Source organism: Podarcis raffonei, chromosome 1 (assembly GCF_027172205.1).
Source record: "Podarcis raffonei isolate rPodRaf1 chromosome 1, rPodRaf1.pri, whole genome shotgun sequence".
Lineage (NCBI taxonomy): Eukaryota > Metazoa > Chordata > Lepidosauria > Squamata > Lacertidae > Podarcis > Podarcis raffonei.
Genome location: NC_070602.1, coordinates 15,393,506 through 15,412,772, shown reverse-complemented (window position 1 = coordinate 15,412,772; position 19,267 = coordinate 15,393,506). Strand labels below are relative to the sequence as shown.

General features: G+C 44.8%; 1 protein-coding gene across 8 annotated transcripts in view; it reads left to right on the top strand.

Annotated features, from left to right (window-relative positions):
• TRAF3 (TNF receptor associated factor 3) overlaps nt 1–19,267 on the top strand; it is an 84,088-nt gene that overhangs the window by 40,593 nt on the left and 24,228 nt on the right. For 7 of the 8 annotated variants that reach the window (XM_053368933.1, XM_053368854.1, XM_053368688.1 and 4 more), the window contains 4 exons: nt 4,397–4,655; nt 10,338–10,389; nt 15,831–15,935; nt 17,663–17,830. In XM_053368933.1, coding sequence (XP_053224908.1) covers nt 4,417–4,655; nt 10,338–10,389; nt 15,831–15,935; nt 17,663–17,830 — 564 coding nt within the window. In that variant the 5' untranslated portion in view covers nt 4,397–4,416. Of the gene's footprint in view, nt 1–2,242; nt 2,838–4,396; nt 4,656–10,337; nt 10,390–15,830; nt 15,936–17,662; nt 17,831–19,267 lie in introns of those variants that run through there. The other variant, XM_053369017.1, reaches the window with a different exon arrangement.

Below are 19,267 nucleotides of genomic sequence, written 5' to 3'. Positions count from 1 at the left end.
CCAGAAGTAACCCTTTCTGGTACTTCCGGGTCACCGTGGGACGTAACCTGAAAGAACGTAACATGAAGCAAATGTAACATGAGGTATTGGGTTGCTATTTCTTATCACGTATTTTATGCTTCTATATTGCAGTTGTATGCTGTGAACCGCCCTGAGACCTGCGTGCATTGGGCGGTATACAAATTTAATAAATAATAATACTTCTTCCATAAAAAGGGACTAGAAATAAATAATTTTATTTTCTTTGAAATGTAAGTTAACACTGCCTGTTAACTTGTAAGAGAGGAGTGCGGTACTTTTGGCTTGCTGGCCTGCCCTGCCCATTTGGCCCAACAGGTAGACATGGCCACAAGCCTTACACCTGATGCCCTATGCAGGTAAAATCGTGGCTGGGCCAGAAAGTCTGCACGCCCCTTTGTAAGGCTCCTTGAAGAGCCTTGCTGACTGTCAGAGCTTTAAGAGAGACCTGCACAGCCAAAGCTGCCCAAATCAGCTGGGATAAACTGCTCTAATCCTCTGGAAACTCCCTAGCATAGCGGGGGTGGGGGCTGGAGGAAGTGACTTGCATTCACGGTGCTTCCTTCAGAGCTTTGAATACAAACTGCAACCTTTGGAAGGAAAAGGAAAACAGAGCATCTTTTTCTTTCTTCCCAGAGGAAGGAGTTTGTATTCCAGGCACTGGAGGAAGTCCATTAAATACAAACCGCTTTCTCAGCAGAGGAGAAAATATTCCGTTTTCAATAAGCTTTTCCCTGTCTCTAGTCCAAGTTTTGATCAGCCAGTGGGCAATTGCAGGGAGCATCTCGGAAGGAGGTTGCTGTAACCCCCCCTCCTCTGAACTTTTGACAGGTGTCAGTCAGGGGATTGTCAGAGTTGGAGTTTGAGGAAATAAGGATCCGGCCCTGTGATCGGATCTGTTTCTCCACTCTGGCTCTAAGGCAACATACGACTATTAATTGGATTCAACTCAAATGAGCAGTTTTCTGGGGGGTGCACTTGTGTTAGAATGTTAAAATGAAATTGCCCCGCCATAAAACAGGTAGCGCTGAATCGGGAGCCTCAGAGGCAAAGAGTGGCATAAGCTGAACGTGCGGCGGACCACAGGTGCCATCTCAGTGACCAGCGCTTGGGTTTTCTCCAGTTTCCTGCAGAAATACCCACACTTCAAACGCCACATGAATTCTGCATGAGATTCTGCATGAGCCAGATGCAGTATTTGATCCAAGCACTGTGTAACAACCCAGCTTTTTATTCTCCGGCAGAGTAGTCCTGACTTAAACACATTCGATGAAAAAAATTAATCTTAAACAAGGTTAGCCATTGAAAGGCAACCCAAGCAAAGCATGGGAAGTTTGTGTATGAATGGCATATTGATGAATTCTTATATTACCAGAAATGGGTTTGGGTGTATATTGGCTGACAAGCATTTGCAAAATGTGGCGCTGTGGTCTAAACCACTGAGCCTAGGGCTTGCCGATCAGAAGGTTGGTGGTTTGAATCCCCGTCACAGGGTGAGCTCACATTGCTCAGTCCCAGCTCCTGCCCACCTAACAGTTCGAAAGCACATCAAAGTGCAAGTAGATAAATAGGTACCTCTCCGGCGAGAAGGTAAACGGCGTTTCTGTGCGCTGCTCTGGTTTCACCAGAAGTGGCTTAGTCATGCTGGCCACATGACCTGGAAAAACTGTCTGTGGACAAACGCCGGCTCCCTCGGCCAGTAAAGCGAGATGAGCGCCGTAACCCCAGAGTCTTTTGCGACTGGACTTAACTGTCAGGCGTCCTTTACCTTTACCTTTACCTTTAAGAAGGAGAGAGCAGGGGATTTGAAGAGAGTATATCTGGATAGATAGTGAGTACTTCATTTTGGTGTAGAAAGCCTGCTCCTCTAATGAAGAGTTTGCTGTTTGTTTCCATAATCTATCAGCTATATTTATTTATTTTGCATAGTTTCTATCCTGCCCTTCCGTTCAAAGTTCCCATAACATTTTACATTCTGTGAAGTCTTTGTAATTTCTTTAAAAACCACAAATACTGATTTTTTAATAATTTTTTTCAAATGAAAATACACAAAAGTAATAACAATACTATTTTAAAATTTTCTTTAAAAAGTTCTCTTCCCTCTTCTTTTTCCTTTGAATTTGCAAACGAATTAAAAAGAAGCGATAATATTAATTTTTTAAAAAGGAAAAGAAGCAAAGAAAAGAAAACGTAGCTATTCAAGTCAGCAGCAGCAACCTCTTTGGGAAGCAGTTAACATAGCCAAAGCCCTGATTAAAATAAGTTAGCATCCATTAAACGTCTTGGGAAACAAAATGGCCGTGCACCCTCGGATTTGGCATGAGGGGAAGGGAATTCTATAACAGCTTTTAATATAAGCTTTGATCTATTGCAGTGTGTAACTGTTTGCTACTGTTCATTGCTTAACCCCAAGGGCGTGCTAAGTTATGTCTAGGGACCAGCGTCAAGAGTGGCTCACAATAATTTAAACAGAGGGAATAGAAATGGCTCCAAGAAGGTTGTAGCCATTGAGGTGCAGTGGAGATGTACATTGGTTCTTTTACCCTTCTCGGCTCGAAATGTGATTTTTCTTCGCCCTCCGGGAATGCTTAGTAGGCCGGAGTCAGGAGGGAAGGCATTCTGGTGACAGCGCAGACTGTTGGGAAGGCTGCGATGGCAGGAAATTTAATTTATGCCCTCTAGCTGTCAGTTGTAAGAAGATCTTGTTACATTGCCTTTGAGGAACTGCCCGACCTTGATCTAAGAGCAAGGCATTCTGAGTTGATTGAAGTGTGGAACTGGGACAGAAGGGGAAGGCCAGGGAGAGAGATAAACAAGAGGTAACCAGGTCAGATGTTTCTCCAGTAGTACGTTGACAGCTACTATATTTCAGTCCCCTAACACCGTATTCTCGGACAGAATGTGCTAAGCTAGAGGCAATGGAAGCTACAGAGTAGATAGCCTACTGCTTCTATTGTTCTTCGCTGTCTTCGTAATGACCCTAACTCTTTGGGGCTGTGAATGAGCTTAAGGGAGAATATTGGCTACTCCTTGTGGTTTTTGGTGTTGCCAGCTTCATTGAGGATCTTGCCAATTGGGCCCCAGCAGACCCAGCACTCTAGGCCTTTTGAAAATGTCGGAGAATCCATCTTTCCTCGCTGGCTTTCCACAGAAGGTGTTTTTAGTTTAGGGTTTCGGCTATCGTTGGGGGGTTTTTTGGTCATATTTTAGTAGTTTTGGGATGATGCTGATGATTATTACCTGCCCTTCGCCAGCAGGTCCTGGGGCATATGACAGGAGTTTAAAATTCAGAATTATAAATACGGTTGAAACGCAGTACAGACACAGGAATAGGATGGGCTCTGAAGACACAGAGAATTCTACAACTCAGGGGCTGTCACAGGGAATTCCCTCTTCACAGCCACCCTTCCCAAACTTCTGAGGGATGTGGGACTACTCAGAAGACCCCCTCTGTTGACCTTACAACCCAGGAGGGTTTGTAGGGAAGGAACTGTCTGTTCAGATATTTGAGGCCTAAGTCATATCAGTTGCTGGCCTGTTAATTTTATTTTAATTTTATTGGGCCTGTATTGTTAATTGGCATTTTTTTGGGAAGCCACCTTGAACGAGTGTGCTTCTAAGGGTGGCGTATAAATATTTTAGATAAAATAAGTATATTTCAGGCTTAATCGGTTCTTAGTACTTTCAGACTAGGCACCTATATCAAATTCCAACATCTTCAGTGTAAATTGGGGTGGGGTCACTGGATCTGGTTGGTGGGCTGCATCCTGGCCACCCACCTGTCAATACCTTTGCATCACCTTGAGTCAGGTGATGCGTTTCTTTTGCCAGTGTAGTTTGGAATAAAAGGAATGACTTTGCAGTTGCCTTCAAACCTTCCTTTCGGCAGGGAACTGCGTCTTTATCTGCACCACACCTAACATAATACCTGATGTCAGGTGTAGGGCAGGTGACTGTGGCTTCAGGTAAGCGTTCTGATGGACCTGGTCAGGGCTGCAGGATCCCCACCAAAGACACAAGTTGGTGACTTTTCATTTGGTCGTTTGCAACTGAATGCTGGAACAACCTCATTGGAGAAGCATTGTGTTTGAGGCGATAGATGATATGGGAATTTTATCTGAAGCTGTTTTTCCATGCATGCAAATCACCACTTGCTGCTGCAGCTCTTGAGTAGTGAATCTGCATGTGTGCACTTTCTCTTCAAAGGAAGGAGAGGGAAGTGCTTTTGCATATTTCTGTGTACTCAATATGTTCCAACGCTCATGATGTTGGAGGAACCTCAGACAAATGTTTGCATGAAATACGCATCTGTTTCTCATCTGAATTGTGTGGGTACAAGACTCTCTTCATGCAAGTGTGGATATGTGTTTTCTTTTAGTAATATTTATCAACTGCAACATGGACGCAAGCAAGAAAGCAGATCCCCCGGTGTCAGTGGAACTGGTCCAAAAGGCAAATCCCGACCGCAGCCCAGTGGCATCCATTTATGTGCCCGAACAAGGTGGCTACAAAGAGAAATTTGTGAATGCGGTGGAGGACAAATACAAATGCGAAAAGTGCCACCTCATTTTGTGCAATCCAAAGCAGACAGAATGTGGGCATCGGTATTGCGAGACCTGTATGAATGCTTTGCTAAGGTTAGTGTTTCTTGGTATTGTTTCAATGGGGTAAAACGGTACTGAAGGCAAGGTGCTGGCTTTTCTAACCTAAATCCTTTCGTGGTCAAGTTCTAGGCATGAAGTAACTTTGCATGTTGAATATGTATGCATAAAGTAAAGAGCAAACACCTGGACTAGTTTCATATCTAGCAATCCACAAATGAGCTCACCAGTCATTTTTTAATTGGGTCAAAGTGGGCTCCCCTGTGAGCTCACTCTGGACTTCAGAGGCCTTCCAGAAGATAGTGCTCTATGTGACACCAGGTATGAGATTCTGCCCCAGACCTCACTTAGGGGAACCATACATTTTGGTTGACCATGGAAGGCCAACCAAAACTCCTTTGCTCCTTAGTTAGTGCTTGATACATGTCACTGAGAGAGAAGACAGACTGGATAGGTCAGTTGGTAGACCATGAGACTCTTAATTACAGGGCTGTGGGTTCAAGTCTCACATTAGGCAAAAAAATCCTGCATTGCAAGGGGTTGGACTAGATGACTCCCACAGTCCCTTCCAACACTACAATTCTGTGGTTTTATGACAGACAGATAGTTGGAAAGAATGGGATTATATTTTCCCCAAAGACCAAAGAAAGAGTTTTGAAACACCTGAGAGAGTAGCTAATTTTAAACTGCATCTCTTGTAAGTTGATGCTGATAACATTACCATAAATTATTTGCTGGTTTAGAAATAGTCCAGAGAAACGAAGGAGTTGACATTTTCGTATTTTGCCGGATAGATATGAAACATCCACGTCAACAATTATATAGCTGTAGAAGAAAACAGGGAAGTGAAGAAGACAGCAAGCCCTAGGGCCTTCCTAGTGGCTCTGAGCTTTTGGAATGATGGGCTGCAATATTGTTCTAGGCAGTTGTTAATTGCTCGCTACTGCTGTTAAGCTCATTGTGCAGCACCTAGGTTTCTTGTCCTTCTTGATCCATCACTGTAAATATGCAGGCATCAGAAACAAATCTTACTGAGTCCTACAAAAGTGCTGTTTTATTGCAAATAAAGGATAAAGTCTAGTTATTCCTGGATATATGTATAATGGAATCATAGGGCTGGAAGGGAACTCAAAGGCCCATCCAGTCCAACCCCCTGCAATGCAGGATATATTAGAGATGAAAGTTGTTTGTGTATATTGGGTGTGTGGCACTGTGGTCTAAACCACAGAGCCTGGGGCTTGCCGATCAGAAGGTCAGTGGTTCGAATCCCCGCAACGGGGTGAGCTCCCGCTGTTCAGTCCCTGCTCCTGCCAACCTAGCAGTTCGAAAGCACATCAAAAGTGCAAGTGGATAAATAGGTACCGCTCCGGCGGGAAGGTAAACAGCATTTCCGTTCGCTACTCTGGTTCACCAGAAGCGGCTTAGTCATGCTGGCCACATGACCCGGAAGCTGTACGCCGGCTCCCTTGGCCAGTAAAGCGAGATGAGTGCCGCAACCCGAGAGTCGTTCGCGACTGGACTTAACGGTCAGGGGTCCCTTTACACACACACACACACACACACACACACACACACAATTTCCGTAGTAGAATGCTGTCATCTCACGCTGTTAACAGCTGATAAGAGGGAGGCAAAAAAATTAATAATAATTAGATGAGGTAAAGTGAAAGATGTGGGGGGGGGGAAATGTTCCTGTTATGATGAAATCAATTTGGGAAGAATGAGACTTGTAATCCAAGATGCTAAGTTGGTGGGCGTCTACTTCCCTAAGATGTTTAGATATGTGATTGAATGTTAATTGTGTTTTCTGTGTTGTACCAAGCAAATGGCCTTCTGAAAGTGTGTGTGTGTGTGTGTGTGTGTGTGTGTGAATGAAATAATAATATGAATTTCAAATAACCTGAAAGCTGCAAAGAGTAAATGGCTTTGTGGTGTTTTGCTGCTTGTGCATTGTTGTTTGCATACCATTACCCCTTTCTAGATAATTCTTCTAGAATCATTGTTTGCAGTGATTGTGTGGGCTCCACTTCCATTTCCAACTCCCGACTGTTAAAATGAATGGAGAGCGTGCCACCGCATTGGGCTTGGAGCTGTGGGTGGAAAGCAATTCCATTCTCGGTTCTCGTGTACTTGTTAGAATATAACGATTATGCCGTGGAGCCTTTAGCACTCTCTCTCTCTCTGGGTCATCTGAGGATAGAGAGACAAGAACCACTGAAGACAGCCCAGTGAAGATTACTGCTCAGTATGCAGCAGTAGTTTAAAAGAGCAAACAGGATGCTTGAGTGCATTCAATAAGGACTAGGAGACAATAGCACAGTATCAGATGAATGGTATTTGTTCTAATGCAGAACATAAGTTTCCTGCATTATCCTCATCTCAAAGGGACGGGAAATTAGAGATGAAAGAAATGAAGAGAGTCAGTGGAGATCATAGAACCGTAGAAGGGACCCTGAGGGTCATCTAGTCCAACCCCCTGCAACACAGGAATCTCAACGAAAGCATCCATGAAAGATGGCCATCCAACCTCTGCTTAGAAACCTCCAAGGAAGGAGAGTCCACCACCTTCCAAGGGAGTCCATTCTGCTGTCTTAAGAGCTCTTACCATCTGAAAGCGCTTCCAGATGTTTAGTTGGAATTTGCTTTCTTGTAACTTGGTTCATTGGTTCAGGTCCCATCCTCCAGAGCAGGAGAAAAGAAGTTTGCTCCATCTTCCATTTGACAGCCCTTTAGCTATTTGAAAATGGCTATCTCATCTCATCTTAAGTCTCCTCTTACCCAGGTTAAACATACCCACCTCCTTCAACCGTTCCTCATAAAGGCTTGGTTTCCAGACCCTTGATCATCTTGGTAGCCCTCCTCTGCACACGCTCCAACTTGTCAACATCCTTCTTAAATTGTGGTGCCCAGAACTGGACACCAGGTGTGGTCTGACCAGGTCAGAACAGAGTGGGACTATTCCACTCTGTACTTCTGTTGATGTAGCCTAGAATAGCGGGTGGCGCTGTGGGTTAAACCACAGAGCCTAGGACTTGCCGATCAGAAGGTCGGCAGTTCGAATCCCCGCGACGGGGTGAGCTCCCGTTGCTCGGTCCCTTCTCCTGCCAACCTAGCAGTTTGAAAGCATGTCAAAGTGCAAGTAGATAAATAGGTACCGCTCCGGCGGAAAGGTAAACGGCGTTTCCGTGTGCTGCTCTGGTTCGCCAGAAGTGGCTTAGTCATGCTGGCCACATGACCTGGAAGCTGTACGCCAACTCCCTCGGCCAATAAAGTGAGATGAGCACCGCAACCCCAGAGTTGGTCAGAGTTGGACTGGACCTAATGGACCCTTTACGTTTAGAATAGCATTAGCTTTCTTTTGTTTTTGCTGCTGCATCACTCTGTTAACTCATGTTAAGCTTGTGGGCCTACTAAGACGTTAGGAAGTGTGTTGCTGTTAGCATGGCAGCATTTAAAAGATGAGGATTAAATTGACTAATCAAGGGCTACAATTGAAGTAGCTAATATAGGTGATGCAAGGGCACCGTCAAGAACAGCAATTGCCACTGCATTTTGCACAACTGAATTGCTAGCATCCTACTCATCCATTGAGCGGCAGACAATCTGGGCTGAAACTTTAGCACACATACAGATTATGCACTGGAGCTTTGGAGAAGAGCAGAGATGTTGGACCTCTTTGGGAGATGCCAGCAGGTACCCTTAGGAAGGTTTACCCCCCAACTTTATCGCTGTGCTAGCACTGTGCATGTCCAGCTGTCAGGGGGGCATAGTGAGCTCTACGGGAGTGGACCCCCCTCCATGCACGAAGAACGGTGTGTGCACACAGTGTGCATGAAGGCATCAGCTGCGAAGCAACCTTATCTCCCAGCATTGTTGCTGTCAGTAAGAAAGGAAGCTTTCACTCTGTTATGCTCTTAAGGTAATCTTCTTGTTGCATCAAAGCCGACAAGTGATTGTGAATGGAGCATTGCAATAGCATTATGATGCTTTTGCAAGAGCTTTGGCTCAGTGTTGCAGGTAGACAGTCTTACGGCGCAAGTAGGTTTTTTTTTTTTAAAAAAACTGTTTATAGCCATGCTTTTAAAAGTTGACCCAGAACAGTAAGCTTGCTACATCATTAATAAAGTTATGGTTTCCCATTTTTAAAATATAGAATTTTAGAGATGGAAGGGACCCCTTGCAATGCAGGAATATGCAGCTGGATTGAACCTGCAGCCTTGGCGCTATCGGCACCACACTCTAATCAACTGAGCTGTCCAGGCATTTAATGTCATAAACTTTCATAATAGCCGTAAATAGTGTAACCCAGCCTCCTCCGACCTGGTGTCCTCCAGTTGTTTAGGACGGCAACTCCCATCATCCCTGACCAAGAAGCACCTGGTTAAGGGAAGCTGGCACAACCTCTCTTGGGAGTCTTCGCTGAGCTGTTAATAGTAGTAGTAGTAGTAGTAGTAGTAGTAATAATAATAATAATAATAATAATAATAATAATAATAATAATAAAATTATTTATACCCCGCCCTCCCCGGCCAGAGCCGGGCTCAGGGCGGCTAACACCAATAAAATCACAGTAAAAACATAATAGGGGGAACAAGAAAACCAATTTAAAATACAGGTTAAAATGCAATTTAAAATGCAGCGTCATTTTAAAAGTAGCCAATAAATCAAGACCATAAGGGGAGGGAAACATAAGGGTCAGACTGAGTCCAAACCAAAGGCTGGGTGGAACAGCTCTGTCTTGCAGGCCCTGGGGAAAAATATCAAGTCCTGCAGGTCCCTAGTCTCTTGTGACAGAGCTTTCCACTAAGTCGGGGCCAGTACTGAAAAGGCCCTGGCCCTAGTTGAGTCCAATCTAACCACCTTGCAACCTGCGACCTCCAAAATGTTGTCATTTGTGGACCTTAAGGTCCTCTGCGGGGCATACCAGGAGATTAATACCAGGAGATTTATACCAGGAGATTCATGCAGATTAAACAAAACAAACAATAAAAAAGGAAGGGGAAATAATAAAATTCTGCTTGAAGGAAAGGTGCTCTGAACATCACAGGTCTGGGCCCAGACTTGCGCTGAGCAGAGCTCTGCTTGTCCTGGAAGGATGGGATGTGAGGCTGAGTCCTTTTCTTCCTTGTAGCCCCCTGAGATGCTCAGCCCAGAGGGTTGAGGGGGTCGTAGAATCATGGAACTGTGGAGTTGGAAGGGACCCCGAGAGTCATCTAGTCCAACCCCCTGCAATGCAGGAATCTCAGCTAAAGCATCCATGATGGACAGCCATCCAACCTCTGGTTAAAAACCTCCAAGGAAGGAGAGTCCACCACCTCTTGTGGGAGACTATTTTCTGGAACAGGATAGGTGCTTGTGCTGGGGGTTGCAGTGGAAAGGGACAACCAATAGAAATTGCCACCCTGCTCCCTTTCACTAGCGGGGAGCCTCTGTTGGATCAATGTTTCCTTTGCCCTTTCATACAGGAGAAAGTTTTGGATTCAACTTATAAGGTGCATTTTGATTTGATTGTTTGTATTCTGCCTGCTTTTTGTGTGTATGTGTGTCATTTAACCTCTGTGACCAGTGCGGTCCCAAACTTTGCCTAGTTTTCTTTTTTTTCCCTTTTAAACGTACTGACCTCTGTTTAAATTTATTGTCAACATATATGAAATGCTACATGTATGCAAGCAAAGTTTTGGTGTAAGATCAGTTGTTGTTGTTGTTTTTCTTTTCTAGCTCTGCAATTCCAAAATGTACAGCATGTCAAGAAACAATAGTGAAAGATAAGGTATAGTTCCATCTCCCCACCCCCTCCCCCAAAAACCAAAAATGAACCACCTTATTGTGCATCTTAAACTAGGTTGCTTTGCTAATCTCAGACAAGAAATTGGCCTTTACTTTCTGCAGTGTAAATGCATTTCTAGCTCTTTTTCTCTTGCTCCAGAATTTTTCATGAGTGCAGTTCTTGTATGGGTTGTCCTTTTCAAAAACAGGGCCCACCTGACCCCCAGGAAAGCAGGTAGAGCGGGATTCTTATAGCTGATCTTCTAACTCCTGATAGTAGACAGCTAATGATGAACTGTCTCCTTACTTGCTCGCCATTCACACATAACAGCAGTTCTTCCCTGAGGAATCAGCCGAGGTGCGTGTAGCCAACCATCCATAACAGGCGGATAGAGATGTAGTTATCTTGCACAAGTTCTATTATAACAAGGCAAGCATGACAAGATAGTTCTGCAGTAGGGAGTTTGCAAACAATACACCACGGGTAGCTAACGCGGTGCCCTCCAGATGCTGTTAGACTGCAACTACCATCAGCCCCAGCCAGTGGAGACGATGGCCAAGGATGATGGCAGTTATAGTCCCACAACTTCTGGAGAACCTCACCACATTGGCTACCCCTGCAGTTCACCCAAAGAATGTAGGAGCTGGTAGTGCTGAGGATCGTGGGTTGTATTTACAAGAGTGCTATGGGGAATGTTTCATCAGTGCAATGATTTCTCTTCATGCATCAGAATGTTCTTCACCCCATTCACTCCCTAAACCTATTGTGGAGGTTCCCACAACACTCTGGAGCAGATTTGGGTGTTGTAGGGGAAAGAGGAGGGGGGAGAGGAGGAAGTCCCTTGGCACAAGTGGAAATCGTTCTGCTTGTGCAGTTGAATAGAGCCTCATGGATGTGGATCTATGCAAGAAAGGGACGCTGTAGAAGGTTTATAGAGTCATGGTCAATTCACCAGAGAAGCAGATAGTTGCCTCATGGCAGCATCAGTGTGGTTAAAAACTAGAATGACTTGTCTCTTCACATTTTACTAGTGTGGAGTTTGTCCAGTCCCCATGGGGGAAAGTAGATGAAGTTGCATCCAGCGATGAAAGAGCAGGTATTCCTCTCAAGTACAAGTATTGACTCGTCTTGTAGCAAAGCCAGCAGGTGATGCTTGGCAGCGATCATCTGATGGAGATTTGTCACTAGGCAAAAGTTGGCGGGATGGTTGAGGCTGTCATGAAAACCCTGCTTCTGGTCCTGCTGCACCAGTTAGTGGCTCTGCGTTGACACTCAAGCTGGGCAGGTGCTTGGAAGACAGCTAGGCAGGTGCATCTGCTGAAGGAAAACACGCAGGGCATGTCCCAGAAGCCCTAGAAGGTTAGATGCGCCCTATGCAGAAAGTGTGCTGGTGCGCATTGTCCCTGATCAGGAGACACATAGCCGTGGTGTAATCTGCTTTGATTCGTAAGGACAGCTCCTCTGCTGCTACTGGGATGAGGCTAATGAATGACAGGCAGGTAGGAACTCGAGCCTTAACGATATATACAGCCAGGTAGTCAACAGCATGCGGTCTCTGAGAACAATGCTGCATTCCGCAGTCCCAGAGAGGTGCAGTCATGCAGATAGAGGCTAACAAAGGGCTGTGGAGACGTGGGCTGCTGATGAAGTTCACTTGAAGGCAAATCAAATCGGAGGGATGCTGAGGAGCATGCAGACAGCGCAGAAGGAGTAGAAGAAAGCCTGCTGTGCAAATAAAGCATTCATAGCAGAAGGCTAGATGTTGTGGTATGGATCACAGACCCAAACGCTCCTTGCAAAGGCCTCACGCTCCAGGATTGAAGCCAGGTTACAAGGCTACAGGTTTTTTGGAGCAAGTCTGCACAGCAGGGGTAGGGAGCAATTTTGGCCCCTAGAGCTGCCTTTGCTCATGGGCAGGCTTCTGGGGACCAGATGCCAGTGGCATGTGGGGCCAGACTTAAAGCTGCATGCAACTCTTGACAATTGTGCAAAAGCCAGAGGTTTTGTAGAGACACATACCTGCCTCCCATCATGGCAAGCAAAAAACTTTGTTGACATTTTAGTCAGGCAAGAGCACTCCAGGAAGGCACTAAGCAGGGCTGGTGACAGGTGAGGCCTGGGTGAGACCCCCAAGGACCAGATGGAGATGCAAGGAGGGCCACATTTTAAGGTTCCTCTCACCTTACAGCATACACTTTGTGCTAGAACTTGTTGGGAACCCAGATCATTCGGGGAAAAGCAGTTATGTACCCAGAAAATGTGGCGCCTATGTTGTTGAGTGCATTTCAACTGTATGTGCTTTACGCCAAGGGTTGCCAAGTGTAGGGCACAGGGGCTTTGGCTGGGACTGCCTCTGTAATGAGCACCAAGTCATAGGCCAGATGTCAAGGCCACCAGTGGCCACTAGGTGTTGAAGTAGGTTGGTGGTTCATGCCCACCCAGGGACACCATCGTAGGTGTCAAGGCCACCTGTACCAAAGAAGATGCCCACATTGAGCCCATAAAATGTAGAGGATGTGAGGTTCCAAGGCTGAGTCCGGGTCCTAGAGCGACCAGTAATGAGAAGACAGGAGATACTGAAGCTTGAACACCCTTTGTACAGAGAACACGCGATGCCGAGGATAGAGTTGGATATCAGGGGCAAAGGATGGGACTTGCCACTGAAACCATCATTGCTGAGAAATGTTAGGTACTGAAATTGGAATGTAAGCAGAGAAACTTTGCATTAAAAAACCCCAATAACTGAGACTTGAGCTGGGATTCAAACCTGTCAGGACAGAGAGAGAGGCTAGATATTGGGACTAGCACTAGGCATGAGTTGGTGCTGAGGAACCGTAGGACCAGAATACAAGTCAAACATCAAGACTGCCAGTTTAGAGAAACACTCTAGGTACCAAGGCATGTGCTTGGCAACTGAGACTTCCAGATCCAAGGGATGCCAGGTGTTTAGGCTTGAACTGGAGCCGGCCAAGAAATGCTCTAGGTACTACAGCTTTAGCAGAATACTGAGACTGTTCATACGAAGATAATCCTGGTATCCAGACTGGAGCTGGGCACCAAGACTGCAGTAGTTGTATTTGAAACATGCAGGGTAGGAGAAAGGACAGCTGTCGATACCAGCCCCATGCCTCCATTGCATTGTTGTGAGAATTGGGTCATTTGAAAACCCAACAGGACTGAATCCTTAAAACCAGGTGGTCTATGAATCAGTGTCAAGATCAAGGCTTTATGGTCAATGATCTGTGATCAAGACCAGTGTGGGATCAGGGGTAGGTGGCACAAGGCACACCTCACGTTCCAAAACCATACCCAAGCAAGTTAATACAAGCACCTGGGCCAAATGTTGGACACTTAGGGAGGATATAACAATAGCATTGACGTCAGACTGGGCATTGGTCCAGAGAATCGAAGGTGCCTGCTCAAGGGCAATTAATGCCCATAGAGGCACATAAACGTGAATCCCAACATAATGCAGGAAAATGGCGAAACACAAGGTGAGCAACAGCTCAGGTAGGCCCTGTTGCTCAAGCAAATATCCACTAAGGCAGCTATCCCTCTTGTACTCTGCCATCCCCAGGAGCAGCCAAAGGCCAGTCTGGAATTTCCTTCCTCAAGAAGCTGTAGAGAGATGGCTTGCCACATGGAGCAGTGGTCAGCAGTTGTTGACGACATCATCATCCAGGAAGACTCCTCCTACTTCCTTATTGGAGTGGAGGGCGGGAAGGGAGGTGGGAATTGATAATGCGTCACCATGCCAAAGCTAGTTGAGCTGGAGGCTTCTTAGAAGTGTTGACTCTTCTCCAGTGCCTAGTAAAGACAAATCTTACCTGTTGTTTTGTGGTTGTTTTCATATTTCTTCACTCCATCATGGGTTTGGCCACCTGATCCCTTCTCTCATTCTCTGTTCCTTTGCTGCTACTGCAGCTGAGCTTGTTGCATTTTGGCTACAGAGCGTTTTTGGTGCACACTCTTCACTGTCCTATTGCGTTTCTCTCCTCCCAGGTCGCTCATGGCAGATTTCTATAACCCAGTGTAGGCTTTTGTTTCATCATAAAGCCGATTTCCTTTCCCACGGGCCATCTGTCCTATCTTCAGATGTTCTAAACTTGGGTCTGTGTGGTCTGCGGAAAAGAGAGTTGGGTGTTTGCTGGGCCACAAGAAGTATAGTGTGTTCTGCCACCTGTGATGGGGGTAGACGCTGGTTCTCTCCAGGTGTCATCAGCCCAAGCCTCAACTCCAACCTATGTTGGGAGGATATGTAGAGGGGACCATATCAGTGACCTGTGATCTCACTTTGTCTGTGCATACACCACAATAAACCTGTGGGCATCATATTGGTCAGAAGGAATGAATGTTCATTGACTTCACTCAGGCTCTCTTGGCTCCATGGGGCCTAGAAAACTGTCTGGGTGATTCAAAATCAGTTAATTTTGTTTATTTATTATATACCACCCTTCATTCTAAAATCTCAGGGCGGTCCACATATTAAAATACAAGATAAAAGCAAGTTTACTGGTGTATGTAGTCTAGCCTTCCCAATCTGGTGCCCTGCAGATGTTCAACTCCCATCAGCCCCAACAGCAATGGCCCATTGGTCAGGGATGATGGGAATTGTAGTCCCTTTGGAAGGGTTGGGCTGATGTGGTCTGTGGTCTGCCACTTCATTATCCCCGCAAAAGGTTAGGTGAGGAATAACACGGTCAAATAACGTAGATCACTTCAGAACCTTCTTCCCCAGTTTTTGTGATGTTGTGGCTGTTCAGTGTCTTCAGTCTAAGAGGCTTCTTCATGGCTGGGCTTTTTAAAGGATAAATCTGTAGCAGCTGAAAATCTGAAAGGTTACCTACAGAGGATATTCAGTTTTAATTCAGAATGGCCAGTCTTGCCATTTGATTCATTGGGATGCCAGCTAAAAAATTTGTAGCTCCTCATTCACGTCGCTTTGCAAACCCAAGAGCAAACCTGCTTGTGTCCTAGCTTTTTGTACTCATACGCCTGCTAATAAAAAAAGGCAAATTATCTGAGCAGAGAAACAAGTGTTCTAAAAGTGTAGACAACCTTCAGACCTGTATTCATAGCACAGCAGAAGAACACGATATAAATTAAAAAGAGCTTTTTCCTAGGCTACATTGGACATCGCAGCAACACTGTTGTCTTGCTGTGCATGCAGAAATCAGGATGTTTTCATTGTGCTGATTGATAGCCTGTCGGCACGAGGTGACAACGGCAGCACCCGCACTCAAAACTGGTGTTAGCCGATATTGTTCTCGAGAAATTGCTCTGGATACAATTTTCCTCATTTCATGCGAATCTCTGTGTGTCTTTATATAGCTGTTAAAAAGCTGGCCTTTTAGTCAGCCACTTACAATCATGCAGCAGAGCTGCAATAGTGTGAAGACTTGGACCACTGCTATAACCATCTGTTAAATGTCTCTTAATTCTAGATATTTAAAGATAATTGCTGTCGGAGGGAGCTTCTTGCCCTTCAGATATTCTGCAGGAATGAAAATAAAGGTTGCAGAGAACAATTGACCTTGGGACAGTTGCTTGTAAGTAGTTGGAATATCTTGCAATTACTTTCCCCCCCAGTTTACAGAATGGTGTGGTCTGTGTTCTGTGGTCAACTAACTAAAGTTCCCCAGCAGCTGCGTTCGCACATTAAGGTAAGCCAAGGTTTCTCAGTTATGCACTTTAATACCCACGAGCTGCCCAGATGCTCCTGCGTCACCCCTCCCCTGGTGCAAGTGGGAGAAATGAAAAAGGAAGTTGCGTCTAAGAATGGCTTCCCATTACATCTCGTTTATTTCTCCTTAATAAGGCAGGGTTGCTACTCAACCTTAAGCCGTGGTTTGATATTGACTTAAGCCATGGTTAGTCAATAGGCTTAGCAGATCCTAGCCTGTTAGGGAGGAGCCAACCACAGTCCTGGGTTTGGATGCGACGGGAAGCCAGTTTTTAACTGCAGCTGCTTGTTTTGCTTCCTGGCTCATGCACAGGGAGGGAGTGATTGGGCAGCATGTGCAAGCGTGCCGTTCATCCAAAGCAAACTACGGCACGCCAGAAACCTTGGCTTATTGTGATGTGCAAACATGTCCACCCTATTAACCAAAACGAGGGAACGAATGTTGGAAAGCAGAGCGGCTAATGACCTCTAGACTACGAAACCTCGAATATCATTCCCTGTTGAAAACATTAAGGGTGGATTTTGAGATCTCAAAAAAACAGACCAAGCATCTTTCTCTTGCTTTTCCCAACACTTACTCCCCCTACTTTTTCTCTCCTGGTCCAGCCCTGAGTCAGGTCACCCTCCAGTCACTGTTTGTGACCTGTCAGATCAAAACCAAAGCACCAGAATAAAGTGACTATCTGGCAGGGGGTGTTGTAAACCAGCTCCTAATGCAATGTGAGAAAAGGCGCTGGTTATCCAAGCATCGTTGGCAGAACCTACATTTTCATCTGCATCTATTGGAATTGCTTTTTCGACTTTTTGATTGTTTTATCGCTTGTATGATTAGCATCCTGAGCTCCCTTGGGAGGAAAGGTGGGGCATTTAATTCATTAAATGTGTGTGAAAAGGAAGTGTTTGGAATGGTGGGTAGAGGAGGCAAGATGTTTGGAACTGTGCCGTTAGGATTTGTGTGGTCACGAAAGATGTCAGGTACCAATATTTTGCTTTTTTGAACAAAGCTGGGAAACCTCCTTACCTTTTCTAGGTGCTACTTTGGTAAGATTTAGGAGTTAGCCTCAAAGGTGTCAACCACCACTTCTTCAAAAGTCATATTTAAAGCTTTTCTGGGTGGCAACCGCAGGTGTGTAGGTAGCCAGGTGTCTTGAGATTTTTCCAGCTTTGTGCTGGTTAGTTACCGTATTTTTCGCTCTATAAGATGCACTTTTTCCCTCCTAAAAAGTAAGGGGAAATGTGTGTGCGTCTTATGGTGCGAATGCAGGCTGCGCGGCTATCCCAGAAGCCAGAAAAGCAAGAGGCTATCCCAGAAGCCAGACCTCTCTTGCTCTTCTGGCTTCTGGGATTCAGAATATTTTTTTTCTTGTTTTCCTCCTCCAAAAACTAGGTGCGTCTTATCGTCTGGTGCATCTTATAGAGCGAAAAATACAGTATATTTGCACTTAATCTGAAACGAGGGAAAGGGTTGATTTTGAGAAAGAGTGGTGCTATCTCTCTTTAAATTAACTTGGTAAGATTCACCTGTTAATGGCTAAAGTGAGAAAATGTGAAACCCAAAAGTGTACATGACCGCCTGGTACATGTTTGCTTCAGACCCACCTGAGAAATGACTGTCTGTTTGAAGAGCTTCCATGCCCTCGGGCTGATTGCAAGGAGAAAATACTGCGAAGAGACTTGCCAGACCACGTAGAGAAGACCTGTAAATATCGGGAAACAACGTGTAAATACTGTAAAAACCAAGTCCCAATGATTATGATACAGGTGAGTGTTGCTTTTCACTAAAATAGTTCGTTGCTAAAAGTTGTCGTTGCTTTTTCAACTTCTATGTAGCAGAAACTTTAAAAAGGTTGGTTTTTTTAACAGTAGGGAGGCATTTGGACCCACAAATGGTGCTGTACTATAGAACCTGTGATCTCTGCTTAGAATCTAATGTGATCCGCAGTAAATGGGACACTGTGCCCAGTGCAGGAAGACACCTCTTCTCTTTACTGGAGAAACATTTTAAGCTGATCAAAAGAAGACCTGCTCTTAATTAACAGCTGCTTCCTTGGAGGCGCCTCTTTTGGTCACAAGATAAACCCATCCATGTTTTATCATATCAGGCAGCCTTCCAGTGACATTCTGAAAATGAAAGAAAGCAAACAATTCTCTCTGCCCTTTCGGAAGGGGGAAGGGGTTTTTTTTTTGTGGGGAGGGAAGGGAATCAAAGTTATGCAAACGAGATCTTTAAATATCTTTTGTTCTGCTGGCTAGAACTCAAGGATTCGTAGACTCTGCATGCCTCGCAGAGTTGGAAATCCCCTTTGTAGCTCAAGAACTAACAAACCGATTTTCCATAGCTTTCCAGAGCCTGGCGACTTTTGCACTGGTTCCTAATTTTTCCGTTTTGTCAACTTGTTTTATTGTCTCTTATATGTCAAATGCTTTGCTTTATTCTGTATCATGCCCTGGTATCTGCACTGATGACCAGTGTAATAGAAGCCTGCTAATTAATCAGTTAGTTTAACTTCATTATACATTAACTTCATTTAGGCACCAGGCAAAATACGTTTCCTCTTTAACCAGGTGTTTGGTTGTTTGACATCCAGTGCCCTTTTAAAATGTGTTAGGGATTATTGGGTTGTTGTTCTTGTTTTCATTATGTATTTTGTGTTTTTATATTGTGATTTTATATTGTGAACTGACCCTAGGGTATAGGGTATAATAATAATAGTAACAGTAATAGTAATAATAAATAAACTTCACAACACAAACAGAGAACTGTAAATTCACGGTGTCAGCCCCCCATCCCCCTTGTGCATGTCTGATATTTATTTATTTATAGATTTCATATATCACCTAATCACAACTGTGTCTAAGGAATGCAATGCAATGAAAATTAAAATGGCTTAAAACTGTAACATCGGAATTGCAGCTATATAGTCTGAAATCCATGCAGTTAATATTTTATGGAGTTTGGCGGGGGGAGAAGTTGTAGGGAAGAAATCTAATAAATAGTGGTGGTGATGATGATAGCATTTGGGGACCTGAGGTTGAAGAGTGTGCTACAGCTGGAAGCAAGGGTTTTTAGTTTATTTACTTTAATAAATCATTTTAAAATAATGTGCACCCTTGTGAATTATATCAGAAAGGAAATAAGTGTGTTGATGCTCTAAGTGTGACTTCAGTAACGAGGGCTGCATGACTTCATAAACACCG